Source organism: Sinocyclocheilus rhinocerous, unplaced genomic scaffold (assembly GCF_001515625.1).
Source record: "Sinocyclocheilus rhinocerous isolate Xijiao unplaced genomic scaffold, SAMN03320098_v1.1 scaffold97, whole genome shotgun sequence".
NCBI classification, from domain to species: domain Eukaryota; kingdom Metazoa; phylum Chordata; class Actinopteri; order Cypriniformes; family Cyprinidae; genus Sinocyclocheilus; species Sinocyclocheilus rhinocerous.
Window position 1 is genome coordinate 1837093 of NW_015666183.1, and position 24341 is coordinate 1861433.

The 24341-nt window shown below is 35.3% G+C and overlaps 2 protein-coding genes across 2 annotated transcripts in view; one reads left to right on the forward strand and one right to left on the reverse strand.

The window, feature by feature from the left end:
- The window catches only part of LOC107732057 (obscurin-like), a 50288-nt gene extending 44996 nt beyond the window's left edge, over positions 1–5292 (forward strand). Inside the window, exons 71-77 of the mRNA XM_016543293.1 lie at positions 1353–1466; positions 1548–1715; positions 1802–1904; positions 2108–2237; positions 2327–2429; positions 3304–3346; positions 3832–5292. Coding sequence (XP_016398779.1) covers positions 1353–1466; positions 1548–1715; positions 1802–1904; positions 2108–2237; positions 2327–2429; positions 3304–3346; positions 3832–4909 — 1739 coding nt within the window. The 3' untranslated portion in view covers positions 4910–5292. The remainder of the gene's footprint in view (positions 1–1352; positions 1467–1547; positions 1716–1801; positions 1905–2107; positions 2238–2326; positions 2430–3303; positions 3347–3831) is intronic.
- A 2474-nt stretch (positions 5293–7766) lies between these two features.
- Positions 7767–24341, reverse strand: part of LOC107732066 (guanine nucleotide-binding protein G(olf) subunit alpha) — a 19159-nt gene continuing 2584 nt past the window's right edge. Inside the window, exons 3-12 of the mRNA XM_016543304.1 lie at positions 24117–24171; positions 23909–24028; positions 21174–21271; positions 10914–10968; positions 10747–10820; positions 10572–10630; positions 9984–10104; positions 9739–9869; positions 9344–9411; positions 7767–8563 (exon numbers count right to left, since the gene is read on the reverse strand). Of these exons, the coding sequence (XP_016398790.1) occupies positions 8417–8563; positions 9344–9411; positions 9739–9869; positions 9984–10104; positions 10572–10630; positions 10747–10820; positions 10914–10968; positions 21174–21271; positions 23909–24028; positions 24117–24171 (928 nt within the window). The 3' untranslated portion in view covers positions 7767–8416. The remainder of the gene's footprint in view (positions 8564–9343; positions 9412–9738; positions 9870–9983; positions 10105–10571; positions 10631–10746; positions 10821–10913; positions 10969–21173; positions 21272–23908; positions 24029–24116; positions 24172–24341) is intronic.

Consider the following 24341-nt stretch of genomic DNA (forward strand, 5'->3'; position numbering starts at 1 on the left):
GGATTTTTCCATTGGCTAACTGAATTATTGCAGAAAATAAGCTCTGGGACCAACAAAAGTTTATGAATCTTACACATTTTGTTCATCATGATTATTATCATAAATTAATACGTTTTTATTTTGGCAATTGTATTTGGCCTAATACAATTGCCAAAATAAAATGTTAAGCTAAAAATGAACAACACCACTGAGCTTCCAATAACTCTTTTAAACTTTGTTTAAAATCTGTATGTTGGAAAGTCTGAGTTAGAATAGTTTGCAATAGCATGATAATAAACACAATGAAGCTGTAAAAGTGGACTAGTGTGTAGATGAATTTACCTGTCTGGTGTGATTAATGTCCTCAACTCCTTCTGTAGTCCCATTTAGCCACAACTGCCTTTTTAAAGATCAGTAAATGCTTTACAAAAAAAAAATCACTTTTTTAATTACTGATGTATTTTATGTCATAGAATAAAATGTGAAAATATCTTGAGCTTATTTCAGGCATTTAACCAAAAAAACATTTTTAAAATGCTACTGTTTATTGGTTTTTGGCCTACAAAAATACGTCATTCCTGCAGCAAGAGGCAAAAAGAGAAAACACACTCCACTTAAAGGCACAATATGTAAGATTTTTTTATTAAAATATCCAAAAACCACTAGAACAGTGTTATATATTTTGCTGACTTGTGTACTTACATTATCCCAAATGTTTCAAAGAATGTTTAAATCCAGAGAAATAAGCAATTTTAACTAGTGACACGGACCGTGTCCATAGTGTCATTGTGTCGCCTGCCAATGACGTCATAACCCCTCAATTTCCGGTTTTGTTTTGTAGAAAACATGGAAAAACCAAAGACGCTTTAATATGCAAAAACGAACGTAAACCACGCTGTTTACGCTGAATGTAAACAACGCTGATTATGTTCTGGGGTACTTTCTAAAATGGCGAAAGACGGTAACTCGGGGAGAAGAATTGTTGAATAAGTTATGTTATTATTGTTTTCTTTGCGCACAAAAAGTATTCTCGTAGCTTTGTAAAATTACGGTTGAACCAACCCCTGATCATGGATTATTTTACCGATGTCCTTGCTACGTTTCTGTGCGTTGATCGCGGTAGTATCCTTGCTGTCTGTGGCGGGTCAGAGAGCTCTCAGATTCCATCAAAATGTCTTAACTTGTGTTCCGAAGATGAACGAAGGTCTTATGGGTTTGGAACGACATGAGGGTAATTAATGCCAGAATTTTCATTTTTGGGTGAGCTATCCCTTTAAGAGATATCAGTTCTCCTAAATACAATGTCATGTTCTTAAATACTACAATAAAAATAAACCCTAGTCCTAATATTTAGCATTTTACTTATGTTACAGGCCCTCCAGATTTTGACGCGGTGTTGACGGACTGCACAGCAGAGCTCGGACAGACAGTAAAGCTCGCCTGCAAGGTCACTGGTGCCCCCAAACCACAGGTCACCTGGTACAAAGGTAAGGAACCAAATCTTAGGTGTTTCCCTTCTTGATGTCTTCTTAGAAGTAAAGTAATTCATCCATCTGTTTCACAAACAGACGGGCGTGCCGTGGAAGCGGATCCTCATCACATCATCATTGAGGACCCAGACGGCTCTTGCACACTCATTTTGGACAACATGACAGCAGACGACTCAGGACAATACATGTGCTTCGCCACCAGCTCTGCGGGCAACGCCAGCACACTAGGCAAAATCACTGTGCAGGGTGAGTGAGCAACCTGATGTTTCCAACTTAGTAAAGCTGGTTTTACTCCATTTCATTCCTGCTAATCTTTATTTAACCTTTTGCAGTACCTCCACGTTTTGTGAATAAGATCCGGAATGCCACCCTTTATCCAGGAGAAGATGCACAGTTCACCTGCACCATCCAGAGCGCACCGAGTCCCAAGATAAGGTAGTCATTCCATTTACACTATCATTTATATTATTTCCATGTTTAAATAATGAGTCAAAATGGCCCAGAAGATCTGGGTGATTCATATTATAATATTCAAATCAATGCATTCCATAAATAACTTCCAACAACCCAACAGTTTTAACTCATTTTAACTCAAATTGAATTGAGTTAATGTTAAACTATGCCATTTCCCTTGACAGATGGTTTAAGGATGGTAAACTACTGACAGACCTGGAGAAGTTTCAAACATACAGTGAACCGCGCAGTGGAGTGTTGGTTCTAGTTATCAAGAACCCTGGAGAACGAGACCTTGGACACTATGAGTGTGAGGTATGGAGATTGTTACATTAGTCCTTTCAGTTCTTACTTTACTCCAACCCTAAAGAAATAAGCCTTATCATCATGTTATTCATTTGCAGCTGTCAAACCGTCTGGGCAGTGCCAGGTGTGCGGCACAGCTGATCACTCCTGCTGTGGCAATGGCGGGAGAACGTAGAGCAGATCAGGCCATCAGTATAGAAGGTAAAAGAGATGCCTGTCAATACATATATGGGAATGATTTTTAACTGGGTGGCATCTGTTATGACCAGTGTTGGGGGTAACGCATTACAAGTAACGCGAGTTACGTAATCACTAGAATAAATGTGAACATGCATTAATTCATCTCACTCACTCACAAAAAAAAAATCGGATTTAGTTTTCCTCAAAATTAATAAAAACAGTTAAAAGCAACTCAGAATATGGCTCAAAGCTGCAATAATTAAATATGTTAAATAATACAAATATCCTTTATGTATTTAATCCCATTTTATTAACCAATTTGCTGGTGACCTACGGTGATCCAATTCAACCATACTAATAAGCAAAAATTACACAAGATAAACTAACATTTCTTTTTTTTTTTTTATTGCTGAAGAGTGTTGAACTTTCTTCTTCGGTGTTCTTCTGTACAGACGTGAATTTACATTTCCTTCAGCCTGAGGCTTTTGGTGTGAAAGGGCTTTTACATTTGCCAAAAATAGAACTTTTTATATTAAAAGCAAACAAGAAGTAATGCAATATTGTAATGCATTACTTTTAAAAGTAACTTTCCCCAACACTGGTTATGACATTACTTACTGAAAACTAAAAATGCATTCAATTAAAAAAAAAGTATACATCCTGATACACTATTTATTGGTTTTAATGTAAGATGGTTTTAGAAATGATCAGGTCCAGAAAATAAGAAAAGTATATTTTGTTAAGTGCATTCACTTATATTTAGAATTTAGGAATGTATTTTTCATATTTAAGCATCATGTTTGTACCTCTTTGACTGAAATTTGATAACTGAAAATAATTTAATGTTTTTAAAAGATGTTACAATTTTTACCGTTTTTATTGTTTTTTCAACTAGTAACGGAACAAGAGACGAAAATACCGAAGAAAACCATAATTATGTAAGTCTCATATACACACACACACCTAAGCACAAATTGAATACACTACTATTCAAAAGTTAATAATTTTATTCAGTAAGGACGCATTACATTGATCAAAAGTGACAGTAAGGCACTTACATTGTTACACAATATTTTTTATTAAATGCTGTTCGTTAGAACTTTCTACTCATCGCAGAATCCTGAAAAAATATATTAGTTTCCAGAAAAATACTAAGCAGAACAATGATTTCTGAAGGATCATGTGAGACTGAAGACTGGCGTAATGATGCTGAAAATTCAGCTTTCTATTACAGGAATGCATAAAATATTAAAATATTAACAGAGAAAATTATTTAATCATAATATTTCACATTACTGTTTTTACTGTATTTTTGATCAAATAAATGCAGCCTTGGTGAGCATAAGAGACTTCTTTCAAAAACTTACCAACCTGAAGCTGATGTGCTTTTAATGTGCTTCTAATGTGCTTTTTCCTCTTCAAGTGAGGAGACCATCACCACAGTGGTGAAGAACACCCGTATGAAACGGCACGCATCCCCACGACCATCGCCCATGGGAGCTCACCGCTCCGAGACGTCCACACCCGAACAGCCCAGACAGAGACGAACCCTGGCCAGGAAGACTGTACCGACACTGTACGTTCCAGAGCCGGAGGGTGCCACGGCCAGGAACCCAAGATGGGTAGAAGTCGAAGAGATAATCGAGTATAAAGTGAACAAATCACCCAAGTTACCAAGAAGAAGAGGCGTTTCCCCCAGCAAGTTCTCACCACCTGGCAATCCAAACACTAATAACTCCAACAACAAGTTACTTGAGGAGGCAATGGGTGCCGCAATGGCTCTGCAAGGTTCTTCTGGTACGGATGAAGAGGAAATTGCACAGAATGTGTCTGAAGTACCTTCAGAGGTCGACAATATGACAACATACTCAGGAGAAATGGATGACCCATGTGTCTCTGATGGAGATGATGAAGGAACTATTGTTGTGGAACCTGAAGTTGACGAACTTGATGCTCGAGACCGCAAAATGCTGACTGATGGGAATCGAGTTCTTACTCTTGAAGATCTCGAGGACTACGTCCCTCAGGAAGGGGAAACTTTTGGCAGCGGTACAGACCAGCATGTCCTCGTCGAGAAACCAAGTGAGATCTCAGTGTTGCAGAGAGAAATTAACGAGCCTGTCATTGGCAAACCCATTGTGTTGAACGTGGTACGTCCGGTGCCACCAGCAAAGCCTCGCATGGGATTCTTTGGGTCCTTCAAGGATCACATTTCCAGCATGTTTAGTCCAGGTTCATCGGCGAGCGGCAGCTCTCAGGCAAGGCGAGAGAAAACCATACCTATTCATGTGACGGGACAACCTTCATCCAACTATTCACGCCATACCAGTAGCTTTGCGAGGCTTGAAGTCCAGCCGACGTACTGCTCCGAGGTCCAGAGAGGAAAGGAAGGAGGTCTGCAGAGCTTCAAAACACAGGTTTCCGCACAAACCCGCAGCTACACGCCAACCGGACAGGTCACTCTTCAGATCAGCAAGAAGAAGCCATTTGAAAAGCAGTAACCGAGAGGAAACCACTCAGGATAGATTCTCTGATGCTTGTTTCCAGCATGCAAAATCAGGAACATACAAGTAGGCCTAGTCTTAAATGGGAACGCTTCTGTAAAATCTTGCGATCTGGGAGTGTAATTCAATAGTGAAGCTTCTTCTAACAGCAGATCATTCCATGTTGAGGCAAAGGATTCGCTTGCCAAACTCAATGACCTAATGAAGACTTTCTAATTTCTTGAGTTCCCGTGAGCAAATGTGCAGCTGTGCTTCGGAACGGCAAGTCTGATACAACATGAATGTGCAAATATGGACAGTAAAGCTGTCTTTCGTCTAAAGCAGGGGTGTCCAGTCCTGGCCCTGGAGGACCAACGTCCTGCAGAGTTTAGCTTCAACCAGCTCCAACACAGTTGCCTGGAAGTTTCTTGTACAGGGGTGTCCAAACTCGGTCCTGGAGGGCCGGTGTCCTGCAGAGTTTAGCTCCAACTTGCATCAACACACCTGCTTGGAAGTTTCTAGTATGCCTAGTAAGAGCTTGATTAGCTGCTTCAGGCGTGTTTATTGGGGTTGGAGCTAAACTTTGCAGGACACCAGCCCTCCAGGAGCAGGATTGGACACCCCTGTTCTAGTAAGTCTGAAGACCTTAAATATCAGGTTCAGGTGTGTTTAATTAGGGTTGGAGCTAAACTCTGCAGGACAAGTGTCCCTTCAGGAACAAGTTTGGACACCGTTGGTCTAATCCATTGGTCTAAAGCAGAGGTTCTCAACCTTTAGCTCCAACCTTGATCAAACTCACCTTTCTGTAACTTTCTAGAAAGACCTTGATTTGCTTGTTCAGGTGTGTTGGATTGGAGTAGGACCTACACTCTGTAGTAAATTGGACCTTCTGAGAATCCCTGTACTAAGAAACACTTAAAGAAATAAGAGGGTGTTTGTGTATGTCAAGAAATCCAAATTTGGGCTCCAAAAATAAGATTTTATCTGAATGTAATTTATGTGCTGTATGGAATTAATGTACCTGAGCAATACATACATATATATATTTGAGTGTTTTTCAACATCTAAAAAGCCAAATCAACTTTTTCTGTCAAGTTGATTGCATGAGTTGTTTTTTGGTGTAATACACTGTGGCTTGTTGAATCTGAGGTCTATGTTAATGTATCAGAAATCTTGAATATGTCATCTTGCACTGAAGACTATTCAATGTGGTCAGCATTTTAGTGTTGCAATGTGAATGTATGGGGTTTTGTAGACTGACAAAGGAATAGCTGTGGGAGATCTTAAGACTTAAGAACCATAACACAAAATCTATTTAATGACTTTAGAAGATTTATTTTAAAAAGTATTTCTTGTGCAACATGACTTTAAGCACATAGTATTTACAGATTTAAAAAGATTTGCGATTTACTGGAGTAATACTAATATATATATATATATATATATTAAATGTGTTTGAACTTTAAATACAAACACAAATTTTGTGTCAACCAAAATTTGCACGTGTAACATAATTTGTATTGTTTTGTGGATCACATGGTTTGAAAAGTTTTGGTAAAAGCAAAATAAATTAGGACCGCCAAGGGTGTTCAGCAGATAAAAGAAAAAAAAAAAACTTGAATAAATATAAATAAAAATGTACATCTTGAAGTTCTGCTTTACAAAATAAGAGTATATTTGGATGTGTGTATTATAAATCAGACTTCTGTCCAATTATAAACTGATATCACATAACATTGATATTAAAGAAATGATAGTAAAAAATAAAAAATAAAACTTTCAGTTTGTATGGAGTATGGTGAAAATCGTCGGACACGCACAGTTGCTTTTAATATTGCACTCTCATTTATTCATTTCACTCTAGACATGCTTACCTATGTGTGTAAGTACACATCTTCACTGTATACATACTAAAGTATGTATACGCCAACACACACATAATTAAACATGTAGAATTGTACATATATATTTATATAGACCTATAAATTTACATGTACGCACATTTATAAAAGAGTGCACACAATGCACTCTTGCACACACACGCGCGCGCGCGCACACTCTCACAAAACACATACAAATGTCATGCGTCTGTGGCTCAATGTTTGTCTCCTGTACGTGAACACACACGCACTCACAGACACAAACGTGGATATATATCTCAAACATACTTCATATCCAAAAAGGTCTTTGAAAACAACACCAGGTTGTGATTTTGGACATTTCCAACTTTTTTTTTTTTCTCTTTCAATTTTTCTGTTTTTAAAGCTGAGAATTGAAATGAAACGGAAAACAAAACGCAAAACGAGAAAGGCATGGTGCCGTTTCGTCCGATCATAACCGCAGGTAAGGGGGTCAATTTGCATAATGTATACAGGTTAAGATTTTTCTTTCCTATATTTATTTTTTTTTTAATAAAGAACTTTTTCTCTTTTTATATAAACAAAGCAGAAAAACAAACAAATAACCAAAAAAAAGAAACTAAACTCTACAGAGTAGGTCCCCATCCACAGTCCCTTCTGCCGACAGGGGTGACATCAAGCTGTACAGCGCAGTCAAAAACATATGTATCAGCTTCATTTACAGGTACAGCCATAATCAAGGCACAAAGATCTACAAGTAGATTTTTTACTCTCTTTCAATAAAGTTGTACAAAATAATATAACATTTTATAGTCTGTACATGAAAGGAAAAAAAAAAATCACCTTTGCACAGTCTGTACAAGTTAAGAAACTAAAATTAGAAATGGGGCGTTTCTTTTCGAGGATGTTTCGCCATCATGTTCCCAAAACCAAACCGAGGCCTTAGCAATGTTCCCGTAGCCCCTCCTCCTCCTCACTTCAAAGGCTCCGCCTCTTCACAGAGCCCCTCCTCCTTGTTTCAAAGGCTCCGCCTCTTTCGCATAAAAAGGGGCGTGGTCATCCCCGCCATTCTCTGACCTGTCCACAGCCTTAAGTGGGACAGGAATTCATGATTTGATGCTACATTGTGTGTCCATCTTCGTAAAGAAAACCGTCAGTCAAAACCTGATGGAAAAGTGCATTACTTCACTTCGCTTCCCCAGTGTTCGACAACCCCCGGCCCGCCTCCCCGTCCCAGTCCGCGGGCGATCTTCAGTGTTCAGAAACAGAAAGAGCAGCAGAGAGCCCTGTAGGCCAGAAGATCAAGGTTCGGGGTGCGAGACTAGGACTCCTGGAGGTCACAAGGTGATGCGATCTTCATAATCTGCCAGGCGCCAGCACGTATACATATATATACACACGACGATATCATTTTTTATTTGAATAAAAAATAAGGAGGTAGCCAGAGGCTTCATGGAATGGCAAAAATAAAGGCGATTCGAATAAAAACGTGGGGGGGGAAAATCCAGCGAGCCTCTCCGCTCCGAATCATGAGTTAAAATAAAACACCTAAAAACCGAAGGGTGGTGCGCCAAACGTCAGTAGTATATTCGTCTGCGGTTTTGGCCTCGTGAGTTATGAGGGCAGGGGGAGTTTGGAGACACGTTTGTAAAGAGCTGAAGTGAGATCACAAGAGTTCGTACTGCCGCAGGTGCATTCTCTGGATGATGTCTCGGCAGTCGTTGAAGACCCGGCGGATGTTTTCCGTGTCCACTGCACATGTGAAATGGGGGTAACAGTAGTGACGGCCGTCTCCGCTTTCTGTACTGATCCTCTGCGAAAAGACAGGGTGAAAATGAGGGATTTCAAATGATTACAACCAGTTTTTCATGATTAATCACCTATTTTTTGTAGTTAAAATTTAAGGAACTAAATATATATCTTAAATGGATTCTTCTGGAAATGTGCTATGAACTTAACACTTCAGACAGAAGTGGGAAAAAATTATATGCTTTTTTAAAAGGCAAGGTTTAAATTACAGTGTTAAACCTCGTTATAAGAAAGGTTTAAATTACAGTGTCTTGAAGAAAACAACCAGCCAATATTCCGACGAATCTCCAGCAAAATTATATTTAGTGAGTCTTTAAAGTCTGAATTGAGTGTAATGAGTTAAAAAGGTACATGAAATAATGGCAAGACAACAATCTTTCTTTTGCACTGTCTTTGCTGATTTTACTTAAAACTAAATATATACTGTAACTAGTGTAATCATTGTGATTAATAAATCTTAAATATTTCAATAATTGAACAATTTAACGCTGTGTTCTCATACATATAATATATACACTAAAAAATGATTGCTGAAAATGAAAGTACATGGCAAATATTTATTCTTTAGAGAGCCACAGGATGGCGCCAATTATTGGTTTACTTATTTAAATAGAAAAGAGTAAATATTGGTCAAAAATGTTGGCAAAATCAAACATTGGTCAATATCTAGTCGTCTACAAACTGCCCATCATTTCATAATAGAAAAGGAAAATCACAACAGTCTAAAATCTGACTGCAATAGTTGCCGTGTTTCATCGGTGTATTACAAAATGAAAATACTAACCAAAAACTCGTCACGAATGAAATACTTGGCTCTCGTCACTCTGGGGTGTTCACCGGGTTCAGGAGTTACTGAAAGATAGAAAAGACTCGACAGATGAACATACAAAGAAGCTGACACTGACCTGCACATGAATCCAGTTCACAATACCAAATGATTTTGAATTTGACAGATCTGAATCTCCAGTTCAACTCACACAAATATAGTGCACAAGTCATATGGACTACTTTTATGATTGATATATTTATTGAGCTTGTGCACCTTTTCATGACAGTATTTTCATATTTCCTTTAACCAAAAAATAGATCACGTCCATTATTTGCCAACTAACAACTAAAACTTTAGTACTACAGTATTTGAGAACTACTGGGTTTTGATCAGTGGGTGAAAAGTCGAACCTTTATCAGGTAAGGTGTAAGAAGCATATTCAGGGAAATAATCTTCAATTTTGGATTTCCCAGCTAATACTTTCTCTGCCAGCATGTCTTGTTTGTTTAGGAACAATATGACAGAAATGGTCCGTAACCATCTGTGAAAAGAAGAAATAAAGACACACACACACACAGAGACGGGGGTCAGTAAAGCCTGCACTTACACTTTATAAGCAAGTTATATATTACGAATAAGAAAACAAAGGCATCACCTGTTGTTCCAGATACTGCGAAAAAGAGCAAGTGCTTCCCGTAGCCTGTTCGTGTTGTTGTCTTCCCTTAAGACCATGTTATAGCTGCTGCTCGCTACCACAAAGATGATCGCTGTGACGTCTGCAAATCAGCACCACATGTGTGATCAGTGGGTGTTTTGTTCTTTTCTGATGTTTAAATGTATAAAGAGATAGTTCGTCCAAAAAAATGAAAAAATTTTTCACCCTAATATCGTTCTAAGCCTGTCATTGTTTCTTTCTTACTCACAAAAAAAGGTATTTTGAAGAACGTTGGTAACCAAACAACGGCTGACGGCAGCTAGAGCACAGAAAGAATATTATGGAAGTCAATGGCTACCGTCAACTCTCTGGTTACCAACATTCTTCAAAATACCTTCTTTTGTGCTCAACGTAAGCAAGAAACTCATACAGGTTTGGAACAACATGAGGGTGAATAAATCATGACAGAATTTTCATTTTCGGGGTGAACTATCACTTTAAAGCATATGAAAAACGAAATTGTTGAAGAGCAAACTTGTTTAACATGCATGCGTCTCACAAGCGTTCATTCACACACACTCAGTTTACCATTAAAACACTGAATCCACTTTTTCCTTTCGTCTCTCTGACCTCCCACGTCAAACATACTGAAAGAGAAGAACGCAGACATGAGAAATGTGTCCCTCTAGTGGACATATGAAGACATGATATGCGGTAATATCCACTGCACAAGCTTTAATACGTTTCTCAGAAGTGGACTCACTGAAAGTTGACTTTGTCCACCTGAAATCGCGTCTCAAAAATCCCTGATGTTAACACTCTGCAGCGAAGCAAGTCCTGAAAGAAGGAAGATTGAGAAAAAGTGTGTTCATTTCTGGAAACTAGCTGTCTCGCATGCAGTTTCTCATCTAGAAAAAGCTGAAAAAGTACCTGGTCTGTTGGAGTATAGTCGCTTTGTCTTACTGCATCAATCCGGTCAAGAAAGCTGGAAAGACACAAATGAAGAAAAAGCAAATCATTTTACACATTTAGGGGTTTATTTTATTCATGACCAAACTACAGTATTTATGTTTTGGACAATATATAATTGTACTATATACAGTGGGTACGGAAAGTATTCAGACCCCCTTAATAATACTGTTCAATAGTTCGGTAAATTGTCTCTTACATTTACCAAGGCTACATTTATTTGACTACATTTAGGATTCCTTGATGAATATAAAATTCACAATTTTTGGGGAATAAACTTTATTTGCAACAATGTATAAGTATTTATTGTCACCTTTGATCAATTTAATGCATCCTTACTGAATCAAAGTATTTCTTTCAAAAGACAAAAAACAGGATATACAAACACCAAGAAACTTTCAGCTAAAATTCACCTTCAAAAACACTGTTCATTGTGTCTCAAGTGTGACTTTGGTACTTTCATCATTAAAATGGCAGAAACTATCAACGAAGAACCGACAAGGTCTAGATATACCGGTTGCTGTATCAAATATATTCACAGGACCTGATCTCCTCATTGGACCTGAAAGAGAACTGAACCCCTGAAAGCATTGCCTACAGCAAGTACACAGCTGAAGTATGTTAGATAACAAGCCCATATCTTTCTCTTACTTCCCTGCAGAAAGGCAGAATATTAGCCCAACACTCTGTGACCATCATGTGATTAGTGCCATCAGCACTAACGCAGACAAATATAGACTCATCCCACAAGCTTGTGACAACAAGACAATCTGCAACGACATTGCCAAAAAAAAAAAAACTCCACTCTTGCTTTTCATTTTTGTGTGATATTGAAGCATTTTGTTTAGATGTGAAAATGCAGATAAAGTATAATGTACTAATGATCAGGTCATTACTTTTAACATATTATAGTCTAGTCATAATATATAGGAAAGAATACTTTTATTCAACAAAGACGTGTTACAAAAATGTTACAAAAGATTTCCATTTCAAATACATGCTGTTCTTTTGAACTTTCGGTTCATCAAAGAATCTTGAAAATAAAAATGACTCATGGCTTCCACAAAAATATGAAGCAGCACTACGGTTTTCATCACTGATAATGAAATGTTTCTTGAGCAGCAAATCAGCATATCAGAATGATTTCTGAAGGATCATGCGACGCTGAAGACTGGAGGAATGATGCTGAAAATTCAGCTTTGCATCACAGGAATAAATGACATTTTAAAAGGAGTTAAAATAGATAATATTTGAAAAAATTTTTTTTTAAATATTTTTAATAATAATAATAATTTAATGAAATAATGCATTAATTTAATACAAATCTTTTCAAAAATTAAAAACAAAAAAGAATTGAATAAAAACAATAACTATATTATAAAATAATAATTATTTGAAAATATTTTTTATTATTTTGAATTGCAATAATATTTCACAATATTACTGTTTTTCATTTATTTCGGATTTGATAAAAAAGAAAGGTTTTGGTGAGCATGAGAGACTTCTTTCAAAAATATTTAAAATAATACTCTGGGTTTAATACATGCCACAGACCACAGAAAAAAAACAAAAAAAACAATACAAAATTATATTCAGTGGAATAAATATATTAAATATTTACCATTAAGTATTTAATGCCAATTAGCGATCATCTAATAAAAGTCTAACAAATTTACATGATTATATAATCTTTAATATTACAAATTAAATCTAGGGTGAAACTGACTGCTTTCATCATAATTTTTAAAACAATTGGTGACATTTCTTTACGTTTTGTTTTGTGGTTTCATTAGAACAGACAGCGATACATGGAAAACAACAGACTGGAACAAGAACACTGTCTGCGAACTCACTGTTGCTTTTAAAAACTGATAACAACCTCCACAACTGCTCCGTAAAACATTACAAACCACAAATACCAGCACTAGATCGCCACTCATAATAAACACACTGAATGACCTGTCAGCTGCAGACGCTTCTTCAGTATCAACCTGCAACTTGTAAATAAAGCCCATGCATCCCTATATACTGCATGTGCACTCCACCAAACATGCCCATGTATTTCCAACGTTCACCTCCAGAGGGCAGATGTCTGTTTGGCTGTAGTAAACCTCATTGAGTTTTAAGTCCTCCTCCCTAACTGAAGTCCAGTGATCTGTCTGAGAATCAACCGAAACTATTTTTATTTTACTGTGAGCACTCTAAAAAGCCAGTGACTATGCATCTCATGACTACAAAAAGAGCTCTTCAGCAGCATCAGGCGAGCTGAGGAGGTGTTTGTGTGACTATCTGCCATCAAGGATACATACAGTATTGACAAGATGTGCACGGCGAGTCCCCACCTCCGTCTTGTGCCATTTTGCACGTACGGAACGTTGTATACGTAGGATCAGTGTTGACACAAAGGTCGAAGAAGAACAATCCAAACAAATTCCACAGGTTGATTTAGGCAGGACTAAATATACTGTAAAACACAGACTAGCTCTACGATCAAAACTAAAAATGGCACGTGACTAAACAAACTCATTTTTGCATAAGACTGCATAAAGAACTAAGCAAGATACTTTGAACTTTGTCATCTTTTGACATTTTATTTGTTTAAAAGTATAAAACAAACATATAATTACATATACAAACAAAAACAAAATGATATTTATTTTATAATTTGATATATTAAATATCAAATTCATAATACTGTAAAAACATATACAATAAAAGTGTATCGATTCATTTAATCAATTTTTAAAAGGAACTTTTATCAAATGAATTTCAATTAAAATGCGTGTATATATTCATGTGAATGTACATTTTTTCAAAGATAAAATTATAAGTTTTATTATAGTAGTTTTGAACTTGTGTTTATTTTTGTATTTGTTTTGCTATTATAGTATATTATAGTATAACAAAATTTAATATAGTTAGAATACAGTTATTTTATATAATAATTTTATATAACATTGAATACAAAATTCACAATATTGTATGTGTGTGTGTGTAGTATATATATATATATATATATATATATATATTTGCCAGACTTAAATATATAAAAACATACACACACAAATGCATACATACATATAAGCCTGGCTTAACCAATTAGATATCAGAGATAAAATAATCCATTTTACAATAGTTCTTTTGAAGTTGTGTGTGTGTTTATTTAAAAAAAAATTATTTAATCTCTCTTGGTTGCTCTTATGCTGAAAATAACATCTCTCACGCTGTTAATCCAATTTATCATTGTGGTTTTTCAGAGTCTGGAGAATGTTCAGTTCCACAGATAAGATAAGATAAGATAAGATAATCAAGTCCAGCTTTAAACGCTGTTTAGGAATACAAAGTGGATTCTAGACCAGAAAACAGGGAAATTGTACCTGGGGCTATTCCAAAACCAGTAAATCCAGTTCACATTAAACAATATGGGAATGTTTGAACACGTTTCACGTGTCCTATCGAGTGCAACGGCTCTACAGCTGCGGGTATGGGTGCTAGGTTTCTTACACCACTGAATTAGATTGAGAAAGCTATTTGGAACTTGCATTGTTATATACAGAACCTCTTCTAATCCACAAAACTTGCAAAGTTGCAAATGTCTAAGACTTCTCAAATTTCTAGTCTGCATTCTTGTAATTCTTGAAAATAATATTATAAATGTTTATTTTAAATTTAATGTAACTCATTCTGCATACACTCACACACTCTGCATTTTCGAGTCTGAGCTGTGAGAATGCGTGCATCTGGGTCTACAGACACAAAATGAAACTAAAAAATTTGACAGTACTGGTCGGGTCAGATCACAGGGTCTCGTTTAGGCCCAGGATCAGGTTTCGGTTTAATGCCCAAGCATGCACACATAATATTAGAGTATTGCGTTTTCACTTGTTGCAACGATTTAATTGCACATTCATGGAAAGCCTGAACTATTAATGAACTATTATAAATTCCTGTAGGTGCTAGCGATGCATGATCATGAAAATGCATGAACTAAAAAAAATTGTAAAGCGTTGCATCTATCAAGTGCATAAATGTAAATACATAAAAAAATTATTTAAGAATGCAAATGATCATAATTTGCATTCTTAAATTATTTTACATTCTTTGTAACATTAAAGAGTTTAGTCTTAAGAATTTAATTAATTGAAAATTGTAAACAAATCAGTAATTAGTCCGATCTTGGCATTGTTTTCCAGAAGAAAAAAAAAAATGTTTTATTTTGTTCGGTTTCGGTTAAGAATTTTCATTTCGGTGCATCCCAACCTTATTATAGACCTTAAACTCAAAGTAACCTACACTGAGAAAAATTAGGTGTAGAAATACTTTTTAATCATAAATTGCTAGTAAATATCACAAATAATTGCAAAGAATCAACAAACAACACCTTATTAAATGTGAAATTGTATGTAGAAAGACTATTTTCTTAAAATCATATTTTCTTGTAAAGCATACTGGTTAACACTTTACAATAAGGTTCATTAGTTAACATTAGTTAACTACAATAGTTAACATGAACTAAGAATGAACAATACTTCATTAGCATTTAATAATCATAGTTCATATTAATTTCAGCATTTACCAATGCATTATTAAAATAGCAAGTTGTGTTTGTTAGCAGTGGTTAATGCTCTGTGAACTAACATGAACAAACAACGAGCAACAGTATTTCATTAACTAACATTAAAAAAGATTAATAATAGAGTAATAAATGTATTGTTCATTCATGTTAGTTAATACATTAACTAATGCTAACAAGTGACACCTTATTGTAAAGTACTTAAATCATCTTTGTTTTATTTACAACTTTTTACAGTGTACATATGTTGAAGTAACATACTTGCCACAAGATATTTACTTTTAATAATCACTATTGGTTTTCATAGCTTTGAGCAGTTGTGCCATTCTATTTTTAGCGAAATGCTGGCAAAATCTCCAAACAGAAACCCCAAATGCTTAAAATGGAATTCATAATCTGTTGCTATTTTTATCAACTGCACGTGTGCATGTTTGTTTGTGTATCTATGTAAGAAAAGGCAGAAAAAAGAAGGGCGAGAGGAAGAGAGAGCGAGAGAGCGCCGCTGTACATCAGTGAATGTTTATTCCCTCTAAGCACTTATGAGGGTCTGATATGTATAACCACACACACACACACACACACACACACGGGCTCTTTCTGCGCCTCACCTTCTCTTTCTGACCTTCCTTTGTTTACGCGCATTGCCGGGATACTCCCTTTGATTCGGCGGCGCGCACACACACGTGACGCCCTCCACCAGTGAGTGCTCTGCAGTGCTGCGCTATAAATAGCTCCTGCTTGCCCCGGCTGCGCTGTTCCTTTACATAAGCGCTGGCGGAGGGAGGAGGGGGACAGACAGCCCAACCACAATCTCCATACAGCCGGGCCTGCAGAACGAACGCCACACACAACTGGGATCTCTCTCTCGCTCGGACTGCTGCTTTCACCGTTTCTGTAGTGGTCTCGGTCTCACCGACCCACTTCCGCACGAACGTGTATTTGTGTGACATCGACATGTAATCTGTTTTCTTTGAGCCTCAAAATAGACGTGCCATTATAGAAACGAACACAGACAGATGTCACAAAATCACGCAAACGTGTAATGATCTCACAGGCCAAAGGGCAGTCAAGATGCATTGAGATAAAACAGCTGCATCAAACCCTCTGACAACATATTGTAATGACACTGATGAATTGTCTTTCTAATCTTGTAAAAAATAATATAAAATATTAAAATTTATATATATTTATATATATATATTAGTGCTGTCAAACGATTAATCACATCCAAAATAAAAGTTTTTGTTTACATAATATATGTGTGTGTACTGTGTATATTTATTATGTATATAAATACACACACATGCACGTATATATTTTAGAAAAATTTAATTTTTATATATTTAATATATTTATTTGTAATATAAATTATATGAATATATATATAGACATGTAAATATTTTAAAAATATATACTGTGTGTGTGTGTATTTATATATACATAATAAATATACACAGAACACACATATATTATGCAAACAAAAACTTTTATTTTGGATGCGATTAATCACGATTAATCGTTTGACAGCACTAATACATATATATATATACACACACATACACACACAATTTTATACATTTCGAAGACGATATTTAGTCTCAGTAATGTCAGGTCTGTTTGAAAAAAAGTAAGTATCAGGTATGTTTACATTAAATAAAACAACATAAAAAGATGGAAAACTGTTTTTTTGTTTATGTTTTGATGCCTGATTTCACTTTAAAAATTAAAATTTTAAATGCATAAATAAATGTAAATATAAAAGACAAAAATTATTTAAGAATGCAACTTGTTTGCAATTATAATTTATGAAATTTATACTTTCTGTAACATTAAACGATGTAGCTTTTAGTTTAATTCGAATTCATTGGAAAATTATAAACTAATCGGTAATGAGTAAAATGTCATTATTATACAGCAAAAGCATTTTTTATGAATTCATAATTGTCAAAGTTACAAATACTCACATATTTAACATTGTGTGTTTTGTTAAAAGAAACTGCAAATGATTTGAAAAATGTGTAGAGCTTTAGTCTGAACACTGCATGGCATGTAACAAGCTTTAAAAATGGTCTAGTAAAAAAATTGATATTGTTTATAAATGTTATTATTACTATATAAATAGACATCCCTAAATATCATTATTTTGTTCGTTTAGTGAAATAGTGTGGAAAACATGCCTTTATTATTTTTAACTACATTTTATAGTTTTTTTTTCCTAAGGCTGTACTTTTAGTCATTTTAGAGTCAATTTAAATGTATATAATAAATAATAAATGTGTATAACATTGTCAAATATTGTCAAAAGTCTAAATAATACTGAGATATAATTACTGGATTACTGGCTTTAGTCTGAACACTGCATGGCATGTAACAAGCTTTAAAATGGTCTAGTAAAAAAATGTATATTGTTTATAAATGTTATTATTACTATATAAATAGACATCTCTAAATATCATTATTTTGTTCGTTTAGTGAAATAGTGTGGAAAACATGCCTTTATTATTTTTAACTACATTTTATAGTTTTTTTTTCCTAAGGCTGTACTTTTAGTCATTTTAGAGTCAATTTAAATGTATATAATAAATAATAAATGTGTATAACATTGTCAAATATTGTCAAAAGTCTAAATAATACTGAGATATAATTACTGGATTACTGGTGTTTGCTAAAGCCGGCATAACTATTATTATTGCTCATGCTTAGGGTTAGTGTTCTGAACAAACCTTTAACCCCAAGTATTAAACTTTAGCACATAACTTGTCCTGCAACATTATTGCTGTATGAATGACCTCCAATTGTGTGGTTTGTTGAGGAGAGGTGTGCCATTACATTTCCAGGAATTTAATTAACACTTGGGCAGACAAAATACAGGTGCAAAAATCTTACACTGAAGGACATACACAAGAAACACCTAGAAATCATAGACTGGAGGGTGTATTCTCTCAATCCAGTTCAGCAAGCAACCAATCAGAACACTCGGGCAAATAGCAACTGCACAGAAACACACTTTAAACTACTCAAAACACCTCAAACAACTGCAAAGCTCTGGCTGCATGATTTTGGGGAAAAAATCTATCGATTTTTCTGATTTAAAAATAAAATAAAAACTATAAATAAATATTCCACATTTGCTGTGCTTGTATGTGGCTGCACAATTTGACCAAAATGTTGTGATTATATATATCAATATAATAAATTTAAATATTCATTTAAATTTAAATAATCGTTTTTATTTTTATTAATATTTTCATTAATATTTTTTATTTTAAATAACATTACTAAATAAAAATATCATAATGACTCAGACAAAATAAAAAATGTTACTATTGTAATCTTTCATTGTAAAATAAACACATCTCAAATTTAAGAAACATAATAATTGTATTTTACATGACAACTTACTAAATTAACATTACAAAAAACTACAGATTTTTTTCATCAAAAAATAACCTAACCCTAACTTTAAATCATTTAAAAAGTGTTTAAATTCCTTGTTTTAGTGTTGTGATTATTTTTTTATGATTATTTTATTTCCTTTTATGTAAAGCACTTTGTGTACAATTGTGTATGAAATGTGCTATATAAATAAACTTGCCTTGCCTTGCCTCACCCTAACAATATTTACATCTTAATTTCTTAATTTTCAGCAGTTAAACCAAAACTTTTATTTTGACGGTAAAGAGCAGAAAGCCCTTAAAGCTTCTTTTTTGTTGAACGCTTATGATTACTAGTACGGGAAGATAATTGGCGCATGTTGTGTTCCCAATGCACATTAAAGTGACCCAAACTCAGAGCAGATGCAAAAATGGAGTTGGTATGGATCAGTATTTCCTGCGAATCATCTCTGAGATACTTGAGTAAATCATAACCTTTAACCCTTTTGAGTCATATCGCAATTTCGGTTTTATTCCGGTTAACTGTGCAGCCCTACCCAAAAATCACGTGAGGGCGAGTTGAAACACCACTAACATTTTCTGCTATAACTTCCCCCAAAAAAATACAACAACAACAAACTGGATGCAATTAGATTTATCTGATTTCTAAGACCATCCACCCCTGGATCGACCTGGATCACAGCAAACACATCTGAGCAGACACTGATTTGAAGTTGTATAACAGAGGAATTCTCAGTATTGCCACAAAGAACAAGCCTGTATTGAGAGCATCTGGGTGTCTGTATGATCCTCCGAGCATCTCCGGGCCTTTTCTGACTGAGACAACAGTCGCCATTATGTGTCAGGCACTGCACTAGCTGGTGATGCTATCTGTGTCCTACCAAGCAGCTGACCAGCTCCCATGACCTGACCATCCTCCTCACGCTTTCATACCTGACACACAGCCACTGTTACACAGGAGAAACACCAGCACTGGCCTAAAAATGCCACCAGTGGACGTAAAAACAATCTACAATCTCTCTCTTATATATATATATATATATAACATGTTTGAAGTGGGCTGCCTGAATGTCTTAAGGAAGCCCTGAATAAACAGGTTGGTTTCGCGTTCATCTGAGCCTGATCAGGCACGTTCCTTCTAGGGATGTGCAAAACTACATATTTTCAAAACAGACTAGTTGCTCGGTTGCCTGAACTGGTTTCAGGTTTACCTGACCCCGATTTACAGACACAACTTTTCCGAGAAGGTTTTACAGTGCACACCGTCAAACATCTGAAGCACAGTGGCTTCAAACAAAGGTTTTTTAAAACTAGTCTGCCTTACTAATCAACTAGTCAGTTGTTGGATAACTAATCCAAATCGATGTCACCATAAACACCTACATTACCGCTCGAAAGTTTGATATTAGTACATTTTTATTAAAGGAATTAATACTTTTATTCAGCAAGGATGCATTAAATCAAAACGGACAATAAATACTTTCATAATGTTACAAAAGATTTAGATTGTAAATAAAATCACGTTCTTTTGAACCTTCTTTTAATTAAAGAATCTTGAAAACAATAATGCATCACGTTTTCCATAAACATATTAGGCAGCACAACTGTTTTCAGCATAATAAGCAGCAAATCAGCATGATTTCTGAAGAATCACGTGACACTGAAGACTGGAGTAATGATGCTGAAAATTCAGCTTTGCATCACAGGAATAAATTAAATTTTTAAATATATTAAAATAGAAACCAGTTATATTGAATTGTAATAATATTTCACAGTATTGCTGTTTTTACTGTATTTTGATCAAATAATTGCAGCCTTGATGAGCTTCTGTAAAAAAAAAAATAGTAATAATACTATACAGTGGTGTGAAAAAGTGTTGGCCCCCTTCCTGATTTCTTATTTTTTTTGCATGTTCAGGCCCATGCAGGTCCAGCTATGTTTACTGAACATATTCCCTTTAGATTCACATTATAACAACCACACGATTAAGCTATTCTGTTCAAAACATCAGTAAACTCGAATGACTGACCACAACAGCTTTCAAAATGGCTACCACCATACAAATAAACAGAACCACTAAACATCCAAGCTATTATCATAACTATCAACAGAGGAAGACATTAAGCTTTCGTCTACTTCTTGAATAAAAGACCTTTTTTGGTAGCAGCAACTTAAGCAATAAGCAAAGCAAAACCAAAAGTCGCCATCATAATATAGACACCAAGTTAACTGTACGATTAATCTTATACTTACTAATGCGCACAGTCGATTAGTTGATATTCGTTGGAGCGTTCATAACACGCCTTAACGCCTTCATCATCCCAGAGCTTCTTCGCATGATCGAAAAACTCCTGTGGAAACAACAAACATCTTTAAAACAACAATTTCTTACAAATGTAGAGCATCTGCATGCCAAAATGACTGAATGTCAATAGCATTAGCAATCATTTTGCCTCTTCATTTCATTTAAGACATATTTCTTGAACTGATACCACTAAATACTTGCAGCTACATTCATAAAATGTGTTTTGGTTAAAAGCCTTTTGGCTGTTCTGGAAATAGACTGACTGATCACATCGGCCCGCCACTGCTCCGAGCACATCTCATCATGCAAGCATTCAAACGCTAGTTTCTTTTCCTACTTGTTTGCAACTTTACATAATGTACTGAAATATGAATTCTTTTTTAGCTTTAATAGCTGTTACAGACATGTACTTTTTAGAACTAATGACCATATGTTATTAGAAAAAATTGAATATTTCTTGAACCGCTGTAAAATACAGTTTTAAAAAAAGGTACAAAGCTGTCACTGGGACGGTACCCTAAGGTACAAGAGCTAAAATGTGCATCCTTTCCTCTAAGTGGAACATATCCAAGATTGCATCACTTGTTCACCACTGGATCCTCAGCAGTGAATGGGTGCCGTAAGAATGAGCTAATAAATAATCCAGTAATCGCACACGGCTCTTTTAAACCATAACTTCTGGCCAAAATACTGATATATTTTTGTTTAGAACTGTTGTAAACGGTGCTTGATCTGTGCACATTTCTCTTATGATTTATTTGAGACAACTTTTTTCCCTGAAGAAAGCAATATTATGGATAGAGGCCTCATATTTTAGCTGGAAGGAATGATTTGAAGTTAAACGCATCTTAATGATGTATTTGTTTATTACAAACATGCAGCTTTTCATTCTCGAGATGTTAAATGCTGGACTGGAGTGGTGTGGATTACTTGTGGATTATTGTGATGTTTTTATCAGCTGTTTGGACTCTCATTCTGACGGCACCCATTCACTGCAGAGGATCCATTGGTGAGCAAGTGATGTAATGCTAAATGATGAATAAACAAACTCATCTACATCTTGAATGGCCTGAGGGTGAATACATTTTCAGCAAATTTTCATTTTTGGGTGAATTATTCCTTTAAGATAACACACAAAATACATGTTAGCAGTCCATATTGCATCGATCACCTGTTGAACCCAAGACTAAACTACAAATTACTCACTAAACAAGGACTGAATTTTCTGGACTTTCCAGTATTTTCAATCCAACCGTACAAACATTCGAAAATTGATGAATTCATGAGTACCATCAATTAATTAAAGAGAAATCCAGGAGCTGAGAAAAGATCTGTGGTCTAAAACGGTCTAATTATAAATCTCCATTGTCTGAAAACACAAAGCCAACATTTGTGCAACCAAAAAGTCAAGACGTCTGCCATATCACCGTACAACTTTTCTGAAAAGGCATTAAATGTGCTAGAATACCACAACAAAATAAGAATAAAAAAATAATAAATAACTGACCCCATCGCACACTGCTTAATGCTAAAAACAAAACTCAAGCACAGCAGAAAACATATGCTAAACTAAAAGACAGAATCAGTACGACAGAGTGAGAACATCTACAGTATATAATTAGTGTCAGTTTCAGTTTGATTCAGCCAGATCAGATGGAATTCTACAAATTTCACTGAAAATTCCCCAGGTCAACCCAATTCCAAAGTCATTACTTGATACCTTGAAACAAGCAAGGCTTGAGAAAACAACACTGCCAATTTTTCCATGACTTCAGTGTCTTCTAATGACTGACACAAATATCAGGTTCAGTAAACCTATGCCAACCTGCGGCTAAAACACACAGCTACTTTAAGGAACAAAAAACTCGCTGACAAGTGCAAAAAGACTATATTTGTATCTCTGTCCTGAATTACACTCAGTCAACTGACAACTAAAGTAATTGATGCAAATGCATTTAATGTGAAAACCTTCTCTGTCCCGTGGATTAGTCAAGGTCTCCTGGATTAGTCAATCTAAAAAATTAAATTCTACATATGAACCCAAAATATCCCTCACAAACATAACCTAATGTGCTAAGCAAACCACAGATGCAACGACAATGCATGACAAAGTACAAACAGAACGTAAGCTATCACAGCAACATGCTAACTGTATTATTGCATAGTTTCAAGAAAGAAAAAAAACATTTTAAAATAGAATATTTTAACTACTGCCTAAAATGTATAAATATACACTAAACACTAAATGTTAAAAATGAAAACACATCTACATGATAATGGAGTATGTCTGTAAATGAATTTTTTTTAAGTTTTAGGTGTTTGCTAGAAATTCTAGAACTTTATCCCAACTGCTGACAAAATTAAGACCTAATTTTTCATCTTTACTGTTAAAAATTATAATATTTACCATCCATTTAAATGACAAACTCAAACAGCAACAAAGCAGCCAGTATCTGCATTCCCACAAAGTAACTTTTGTCAGTAACATAATCAAACTTCCAGCTAGTAGCAGGGGTTTCACCTCAAGTACATGATTTAAAAAAAGATCATGCAAACTGGTATTTTCATAAACCAAAAGACTCATACAAAACCTCTCGGTAAGCGGTTCAAAAACCTGAATTTACACAAATTCAAATGCCATTCAAAACATCCTGGGTAACTTATAAAAAATTAGGCTCCTTACCTGTGTGTAATCAAAGTCAGAGAGCGGTGCTATGCTTTTGATATAGTCGATCCTAAACTGGTCCTCTGGATTAGCGAGTGGGACGGGTGGTATTAAAGTGCTCATTGCAGACACTATGGTCTAGAAATAAAAACCAAAGAGTTATGAGCTGTCAGACCGAGATACGATCTAGAAAACAACTTTTAGAAACTAAATCAGGCACACTCACCACGATGGCGTCCTTCACATTTTTGCGAATGTCTTGAATCTTCTGTTTCTTTTCCCTGTATGTGTACAATTTGGTCAAAAGACAGAAAAATTAAAAAATTTAATTGAAGACTGAATTTCAAATCTCCAGCTACTGGTTCATTCTAGGAATAGTTAAAGGCACAATATGTAAGTTTTCGCCACTAGAGGGCGCGTATTCAAAACAAACAAAGAAACAAAGGCGTAG